Below are 9,752 nucleotides of genomic sequence, written 5' to 3'. Positions count from 1 at the left end.
ACAACCATCACCCCACCCTCTTGTGTGGCGAAGTCAATCTTGAGAGATCTCCAAGATTTTTCCTTCCTAGTGCGAGTAGGATTCACTCTATGGCAGAATTAGTTTTGTCTCAAAAGTTGCAGGCCACTATAGTGAAGTCTCCTCAAAAGAAAATCTTGGAATTATTTTGGTCCTTCCCTCCTTCAACTTTCTGTAAGCTGAACTTAATTGCCCTAGTAGATTCAAAGTCCCCAACAGAGATAAAATTTCTTTCCATCAACAACACGAAAAGAGATGTCATAAATAAACTACGAATTTCTGAATGGAAATACCATACATTGTCTTTTTCACTAGTTCAATTCTCCCCGTCATTGACAGAAGTTTTCTTTCCAGCCAGCCTGCCTCGCTTTGAACTTATCAACTAAAGGCATAATAAGATCTTTCTTCACTCAACCTTTAAGGATATCCACCCCTATATAACAAGTTGGAAACTTAAATCTGGAATGCTTATGACTCCTCTAATACGTCGCTTCCTATTTAGGGGAACCTTTCCCATGAAAATCTTGCTTTCTCCAAGTTCACCTTCTGACTATCAAAGAATTGCTTCAATTTCTTTACACCTCTCAGATCTACATTTAAAAATATGAAAATGATTATCTACATATAACAGGTGAGTAGGAGTAGAAATCTTCCTAGGACTCATGATAGATTTGATTTTTCATTCCTTCCTGGGAATAGTATGATCCCTGCTTATGACTTCTTCATCAATGATAAATAGAATAGGGGAAAGAGGGTAACCCTTTCGCAGACACTCTAGTGCAAAAAAAACCCACAAGACCACCATTAGTGAGAACCGATAACCTACTATACAATAAAGTTTGATGCAGCTGGTCTATCAAAATCTGTGAAAACCAAAGTTTTGAAGAATATCAAATAAAAAAAAAATCTCAATCAAGCGTATCATACACATAGTTAGCAAATTCGGATTCGGGAATTATTCGGACGGAGAATTATTCGGAATAATTCGGACGATTAATTTAAGGATTCGGTCAAAAAAGCGGTCAAAAAATCTTATTGGGGTTTTTAAAAAAAATTTTTTATTTTTTTATTTTTTATTTTTGGTTTTTTTTTTTAAATAATGTTTAAATGGACCGAATAATTCGGTATAATTCGGATTCGGTCCGAATTATTCGCGAATTATATTCATTTTTGAAAAAGTCGCGAATTTTAAAGAATTTTATTTTTAATTCGGATTCGGTCCAAATTTTTGATAAAATTCTTTAAAATTCGGTTCGGCCGAATAATTCGCGAATTATTCGGCCGAATTGCTAACTATGATCAGGACGTAGCACACCACACAGTGTGTGAATCTCGTTAAGTCTCTGTGTCTTGCGTGAATCTGTTTTGCTTTCCTTCGTTTTTCTTTGGTGTTTGATCTAACAGATACCAAATTATCTATTTTTGAAGGGGAAAAAAAACGCTGGAAGACAACGTGGCCCTGTGCCTAGACACATTGAGGGAGAAACAAACACCCTATCGCCATGAAAGGCAAAAACCCTCACTGATGTTGATGCTTCTACGTTTGCTCCCATTGTCCCCTACATTAGTGCAGAAGCCACACTGCCTTTTAAGGAACCCTCACCCATTTTTTTAAATAGGAATTAATATAGCGAACCTTTTAGCTTCCAATCAATGTGGAGGAAAAATTGGACCATTCCGGGTCAATTGATTCTTGTTTCATTTTCAATTCCTCTAGGATTGGAAACACATGCTGCTGGTGGGGTTGTATCATTTCTCCTCTTCCTTGCTTCCCTTTTCCTTCCCACATTACTATTTCAGAATGATCATGCATCGAAATCCACTGCCTCCCACTGCACGTCCCATATGACTCCCACTCCTCACCTCACAGTTTCCCAAATGAATGTGTAGTTAATTCAATAACAACAATGAACATTACTTCTGAAAAATTCAAACTCTCAAAATTTAAGCTCTTTTTCTGGAGATTGGCAAAGGACATTCTAGGAAAATGGATGGCTTCGGATCCCACATGTGGTGTGCCACTCCCAACATGAATCAAATTGGCACACCCTTACCTCCTGTAATTTCACAAAGAGAATACGTACCTTTACCTCTTGTGATTTCACGAAGAGAATTTGGCACTAGCCCCTTGGGGTTACGCTCTGAGAACTTCCTTTAACAGCTACTTATATCTTTCAAACTACTGATATTTCTGATCAGCATTTTTTTTTAATGATCTTTTGTTATTTTATTTGGAATCATAGAAACAAGGTTACTCTCAACCAGTATTGGAACTTATGACACTGCAAAGAATATATCCACTTGGGTTTTCTGAAATTTTATCGATGGAAAATGTCTCATGTATGGAGATATGTTTATGGATTGAAACAAGCCAGAGACCTAGGAAGATAGGAGGTGAAAGTCTAGAGCAACTAAAAACATTTTGGAACAGCTAATATTGGAGAATAGTACCAAAATCGTGGCCTTGAAGCATCAACCTGTTTCGGACAAGGGTGTTAATCGGTTCGGTTTCGATTTAAACGATGCAGATCGGTTCGGTTCACATTTATTTGACTAAAACCATAATCGCACCATTTACTAAACGGTTCCACTTTCTGAAACCATGACCATTTAGTAAACGGTTTCGATTTTCACGGTTTCTAAACGGTGTCGTTTTCACGGTTTTAAACGGTTTCGATTTCGATTTATTCCATACAGTTTGTAAAACGGTTCACAATCAGTTTGTTATAACTTGCAACCATCTCTAAACTGAAGATCGTAAGCTTATCAAAAGATAATTGGCAACCACAAATAAGAGATTCTATATTAACGATGGTATGTCTTAATTTGATAATCTAGAGCTATTTCTTTACATGGTCATTCTCAAACATTTAGAACTAATATCATACAACATCCAAATCTAGCCTTCTATGGCATAAAATATTAAAATGACAGGTGGTTCAGCCAAAACACCCCATCTATAGTAACATAATAACATAGTAACATATATGGATTACAAGTTCATGATCTAAAGCCTAAATTTGAATTAAATTGTAATAAATCATACCAAAACAGGATGGACACTTAATTTAATTGTTAATTGTTATACGGATTACTGCACCTTCTTTATTTAATTGTTATACAGATTAATCGAATCGGTTTAAACGGTTTTAAACAATTCAGTTTAAACGGTTTCAATTCGGTTTGAAACCAACGGGTTCCACGGTTAAAACCGACCCAACCCGACCAGTTTAACTAATCGGCCTAAAACTTGAAACCATAACCACATCATTTACTAAACGATTTTACGATTTCAATGTAAATAGATCGATTCGGTTTCGTGTCTATCTGTAATCGCCCATATCCTGAAGGCCACTAGTCCATGCTGAAGACCATCCTAGACATCCTCATGCTCTTGGTTTTCTTGAGCTGAGTGCTGAAATCGATCCCTGGGCGCCCAGAGGCAGCTGTTAAGATCTGAATCCATCACGCAATGACTTTGTGGGTAGTTATTATAAGGGGGAGGGGAGAGGGAGACAAACAGGAGAGAATATTCGGAGAAAAATGAACCAACTTCAATCCAATTAATCATTTCAAAATCTGTTTGTTAGGGAAAAAAAAACTAGCTTGCTCTCAAAAAATCTAAAATTCTTATATTCCTCATCATTTGAATGGTTCATAGGTAAAAAACTTAAAAGAACACCAGTCTTTAAGTTGCGTCCACAGCAACTTACTTCTTCTCTTCTTTCTCTGCCTCCGCAGCCTTCTTCATCCTGGCACCAATGTGGCGCATGTTCATCCGCTCAAGCCGCAACTTGCCATATGCATTAAATGATTTCATTTCATCTGTAACCTTAACCACCTCAGCAGAAGGCTTCTCCCGTACTATGGGCATGTAAGCATCTTGTACTTGAGTGGCAGTGGCCAATTCATCAGGACTAGAATCACCAGCCTGCAACAAGGTTATCGGAAATAAAGCTTATATACAATTGGCTTGCCAAATAAGAGTCACAACCAGTGAATCCTCACTACAACAACTTTACCTTGAATTTCCTTGCCCGCCTTGGGAAGACAACTAACTTGGCCTTGTAGGTCTTCAGCCTCTGCACATTAGTTTGTAGACCCTCCAAGGAACGGTTCCTGCGGCGGTGATCAACTGCAATGCCAATGGTTGAGGCAAGTTTCTTTGGAATCCCTGCAGCCTAGAAAGCATAAACCCATAATAGCGACCAGTGAGATTCAAGGCACAGGATTTAATTATTTATTTACAAACTGAACATGTCTCTTCAGCCTTTGCACATCTACCACCTCATTCCAATGCCTTTGTTAGCTCAGCCTTCCCAGAGGTTTTGAAATTTGGGGTGGGGGAGGGGGGTTGCCTGGGGAAGACTCCTATTCTTGTAGTGAACACCAGTACAATGGATGACAGATAGTCAGGGCAGCTGTTCAGCAATGAAGCTTCAGCGAGGCTTGTGGTCCCACTACAGCCAATTGACTCATAAATACTAAAGGAAATATTTGACACGAAGGAACACTCATCCTACAGTTATTAGTATCTAAATCTTAAGTAATTAAAATTGGACAAAAGGTATCAAATGTATAAGATGAAGAATGCATCTGTTCATAACAAGTGTTACATGAACTTAATAGGACCAAGTTTTCATGAGGCCACAATAAACGGGAATCCATTTGACGCATGGCCTCAGGGCCACAGGATCCAGGGAGATGAGAGGGAGAGGGAGAGGTTACATCAGGGCCGTTGCCTCATTCAGCCACCGGTGCAGGAAACTTCGACCAAATTAGTATGTCAACACATTTTGACCAAAAAAAAAATACGATAACAAATACATCACATTGGCCACAACTATTTATATCATAGACAGGATGAATCTAGAAAGAACAGGAGCCAGTCAATAATCTTACACAATCTAGGTTAGATGAAAAAGTTATGATAAAAACACCCTTACATCTCTAGCTCTTCCAATTTCAGATAGAAGGTTGATTTTTTTTTTAATTAGCTTTTAATTAGACAAACACATAAGATTTCTGCAACAATCAGAAACGACTAAATGAATTACTCATAATAATATAGGAAGCAAAATAAAAGGAGATGAGAACATGTTATAAAAGTCCCATCTCACCTTAAGCTCTTCAAGAGAAAATCCCCTGCCAGCTCTAACTTTCATGTTGTATTTCAGGGTCTGTCCATGAACAATAGGACGCAATGGTCCTGCTGTCGGTCGCGGGAAAATCTTCACAGCTTTCTTTTGCCTTGCTGAGAAATTTGACAAGGAATACCCATATTAAGCAACCATAACATGGTGGCCACATGTATGCGTAATTACAGAATTAAATTGTGATAAAAGAATATCAGAACAGAAAAACAAAGAAACTCTGATGTGAATACTTACCAACACGTCTTCTGGTCTTGCGAGCAGGCTGATTAAACCAGGTCTTGATATAGTTCTGCCAATGTTTTCTGAAGTGCCCACTGGGCACAACATTGTTATGCTTAACCATGACTTACCTGAAAATAGCAGGAATCAGAAATACAATGACAATATGAAAAAAACTTGGGTATTTCTAGTTACAGGTAATTCAGGCAATATACCATATTTAACTCAGAGAGAGGCCTTCCAATATATGCATGGAATGTTGTTCTTCCCAATTACTTTCCGCCACTTTATCTACTTTTAGTAGATGCAAATATGCAAGTATGCTTGTACACTAATGCCAAAGCGTGTTTATACCAGAATGGTAGGCAAATATGCAAGGATGCAAATATTCTATACAACAATGGTAGTGTAATATCTGAGCACCATTACTCTTGAGTATGCCCCCAGTAAAAGGTATAAACAGAACTAAATTATGGTTGCGAGTGAGGATGGAAAATGCTACCCTTTCTAGTCATAGACCAAGCAATTAGCAACGCAAGTGGACTTAGACCTTAATGGATCATGAGAGATTAGCAAATCAGACTTCCAAGTTCTTGTAAGCGATGATAACCTCTGTTTCTTTTCCCAAAGGGTCCCAATAGAAAACAACAAAGCTATCCTTCACAGAGGTTTTTTCCTCCAAAGGGTTCCATCAGAAAGCAAGTAAATGCTCCTTCATAGTACACAAATCTGATGATGTAAATACCATAAATATATTCTAGATCTAAACCTAAGTTTCTTCATTCTTTCAAACTGGACTGAAAGAATTCATCAACACTATTCGCATGTCAAAATTTCTCCTAAGATTGGAAATTAAGGGCAATACCATAAACAAGATTAGTGACTCCTACTACAACGGAGGGCGCAAAAGCAACCGAAATGAAAATATTACAGATACAACATGAGTTTCTTAATCCAAATCTTATAACCAATTTAGTAAACAGAGCACAATTAAAAACAACCATCTCAGCTAAAAAGAAATAATCTCCCAGTTATCATGAAACCACATCACCACACCAACAACAACACCAACAAACCCAGAAATACCACTTCACCACAAACTGAACCCTAACCGCCAATGAAATCTCTCACCACAGAGATGATGATCCCTAAGCTAAGAAGGGAGAAATACGATAGAATGAAGCTTGTAATAATGGAGAACATACCTGGAACTCAGATTTCGCTGCGGTGATTCTGTTTTGTAGCTGAAGAAAAGCCTGCCTCTGGGAAAGAACGAATGATATAAACCCCTTGGTTTCTTATATCGTTGTAATTGAGAAGACAAAACCCTGGCACCTACAGCCCTAGAGTTGACGGTTGAGATTAAAGGATCGGACAACACTATAAAGGGCAAATTTGTGCCGCCCAGGCCTAAATGGGTCATGGACGAGTGTTAAACTAGAGCCTAAGGGTGTAAATCGGTCTGGAACCAGGTGTATTCAGTTCGGTTTCAATTTAGTAGGAGTTTTGGTGTGATTTAGAAATTGGACTAAGTTCTGTCTTGATTCTAAAACTCAATACTCATACCTAACTTGTTCGGTTCTGGTACAATTCTGATTCTTATTTGGTTCCTACATGGTCCGGCTCCGATTCTTGTACCCAATTTATAATATATTTCTAATATGATATAGTAGTATTATAAAATTTAAACCTAAAATTAGTAAGACATATTACAAAATATTAGTACTAACTGTATTAATATACTATAATATATTGGTATTATACTATAGTAATATACTATAATGTATTGATACCCAAATTTGGCACGGTTTCGATTCTAATCATCGGTTCCTATGCTAGAATCGAAAAGTAACTAAGTCTTGGCTTGGTTCTATTCCCTAGATCTGGATTGTAATCATATTCTATTCGATTTGATTCGATTCTGGAATTGGTTTTGATTTTCAGTTTTAGTTACGATTTGACACCCTTACTAAAGCCTAGACACCTCATTTTATCATCCTAGAGTTTTAGATATTAATGATCAATTGATACGTGCCTAGCCCGGTGGTTGCGCCTACTTGTGGAATGCAAAGGTAAGTATTGAGTCTTGGTCTTGAGTCCCCTTTCACCACAAGACAATGCTGGTGGTCATTGTCTCACATCCCACTCCACTCCCAACCCAGGTTGCCCCCTTGGGCTAAGGATGTTAATCGGTTCGGTTTTAGTGTAAACGGTTCAATTCAGTTCGGTGTAAGATTTTTTAGGTAAAATCAAAATCGAATCATTTAATAAACGGTTTTATATATTAAAACCAAAACCATTTATCAATTGTTTCAGTTTTGAACGGTTTTCTTCTATTTTCTAATTTATATATCCAAACCACTTCTTTACATATAAATTTTTTAGTGAAATAGATGTAAATTGAAACATTGAATTGAATTGTTTATTGTTATATATATATATATATATATATAAATATATATATATATATATAAATATAAATATATATATATATATATATTATAGAACAAGAAGCTGCTATATGCAGATGCAGAAAGAAGCTAATAATGCATCTTTAACCTTTAACCTACAGTCGAGCCTCTTGATTCCAAGATATAGATCTTGTTAAGCAGCTTTTTATTTTTGTGCAATTTCATATCCTTCATCTATAAGTTTATGCTTTTAATTCTTTCTTTGTTTATTTTATTTAAAGCACAAATTTAGATCTGAGTAAGATATTGCATCCATCTCAGTGTTAGTCTCCTTGCTGGATCGGAGTAAGGTATTGCACCTATCTCGTCCTGATTGCTATACAGAACCAGGAGATCACTATTTCCCTGGGTTTTAGCATATCTCGATCCTGTAATCTGGTATCAGAGCCACGGTGGTGGTGGATTCGGTTTATTTCTTTGCAGATTTCTTTTCTTTTGAGTAATTATTTTCTTTTAAGTTTTTTGACGCGGTATATGCCTTTGGATTCTTGGGAGGAGTGGCAGAAGAGTGTAAGACCACGTTTGTGCCCAAGTCATGTTGGAAATACCATCTTAAAACTTAGATCTAGGTGATTACCCCAAGACTAAGAATTCTCAAATTATGAATCGTTTACCCCGCTCCATGTCGATGAGATCGGCAGGTGAGGCAAGCACAAGTTCTAATGTGCTTGATTATGATGAACAAACCTCAAGAATTAACCGACGACTTCGAAGTTGGGATATGCCAAAAATTTCAAGAAATGATCTCTATGATCGAGACTGGTTCGGACTTGAAACAGTCAAGACCGTAGAACAAACTATAAATTTTACCCCTCAAACTCAAGAAATCTAACTTTTTGATCCACTTACCCTTCAAGATTTATACAAAGACCACAAATATAATTATGTCCATATTGGCTTAGTGCAAGTGGCCATCAAACCCCTTCACCGAGAAGGACTTAACACTTCTATGTTGTTAGCCCTTCGTGACCAAAGGTTTCTTGAGTTCAATGATTCCCTTTTGGGAGCCATTGAAACAAGTCTTTGTTATGGACCTGTCCATTTCAATGTCTATCCCGATATGTCCATAGCCCTTGAAGACCCAAATATCTTACATTCACTCAAACTCAACCTTAAAACTCATGGTTACAAATTAATGCATGGAACCATCCCGATTTCTATTATCCATCGCATTAAATACAAAGCAATGAAATCTGTCCAACCTCGTGCCAAAAGAACTTCTTCAAAAGGCCAAACTCTTTACCTTGAAACTGATTGTATTCAGGGTCAAATTGTCTACCCCAAACTTTGCCGATGGGAAGATATTTCTTTCCCTGAAGAATGGCAGCTGCAAACGACTGCTATTCCTCCTCAGGTTTCAAATACAAGTATCCGTTCTATTTCCCAAGATTCAGACGGATTAGTTGCCATTAGGTTTAACAGACAAACTACCCCTCCGGTTTACCAAAGTTCCAGAAGATCATGCTCTGAAGCATCGACTTCTTCTGACTTAAATCAATGGGTTTCCCAAACTAGAACTACTCCACCTCTCCCTAACCTTGTTGGAGTTCATAATAATCAAAATATTGTGCATGGAACATACGAAGCCAATTCGACCGTTCCTGAAACAACCCCTTCTGAAGCCAATGATCAAAGGTCTCCTACTCAATCTGAGGTTGAACCTCCTCCTCCTCCTAAAAACCCACAAACTGGCGGAGTCTACATGATCCAGGTAGAAACAAATTATCAAATTGACAAACCTTTACTTCGAAATGATTTTGAGTCCCAAAAGAACAAAGAAAAACGTGAATGGTTCTTAAAAACCTTTAACCTTGAACAACAAGCTCAAATTAGAACAAATTGGTATAATTTTATGACAAATCTTAAAACAAATGTTTTCTTCTTTACA

The 9,752-nt window shown here is 37.3% G+C and overlaps 1 protein-coding gene across 1 annotated transcript; it reads right to left on the bottom strand.

The window, feature by feature from the left end:
• Window positions 1-3,550: 3,550 nt before the first annotated feature.
• LOC122064342 (60S ribosomal protein L13-1-like) lies at window positions 3,551-6,745 on the bottom strand. The gene is made up of 5 exons (XM_042628052.1): window positions 6,599-6,745; window positions 5,409-5,524; window positions 5,139-5,272; window positions 4,041-4,199; window positions 3,551-3,949 (listed from the first exon to the last, which is right to left on the bottom strand). The coding sequence occupies exons 2-5, from the start codon at window positions 5,515-5,517 to the stop codon at window positions 3,728-3,730; spliced, it is 624 nt and encodes a 207-aa protein (XP_042483986.1). The 5' UTR covers window positions 5,518-5,524; window positions 6,599-6,745; the 3' UTR covers window positions 3,551-3,727.
• Between the last annotated feature and the right edge of the window lie 3,007 nt (window positions 6,746-9,752).

This window comes from Macadamia integrifolia, unplaced genomic scaffold (assembly GCF_013358625.1).
Source record: "Macadamia integrifolia cultivar HAES 741 unplaced genomic scaffold, SCU_Mint_v3 scaffold1620, whole genome shotgun sequence".
NCBI classification, from domain to species: Eukaryota; Viridiplantae; Streptophyta; class Magnoliopsida; order Proteales; family Proteaceae; genus Macadamia; species Macadamia integrifolia.
This window is presented reverse-complemented; position numbering and strand designations above follow the sequence as displayed.

Coding starts and splice junctions, on each gene's coding strand:
- LOC122064342 (XM_042628052.1), bottom strand. CDS start 5,517: ATGGTTAAGCATAACAATGTTGTGCCCAGTGGGCACTTCAGAAAACAT. Junction 4,200..5,138: donor TTTCTCTTGAAGAGCTTAAG/GTGAGATGGGAC, acceptor TATGCTTTCTAG/GCTGCAGGGATTCCAAAGAA. Junction 3,950..4,040: donor GGCGGGCAAGGAAATTCAAG/GTAAAGTTGTTG, acceptor ACCTTGTTGCAG/GCTGGTGATTCTAGTCCTGA.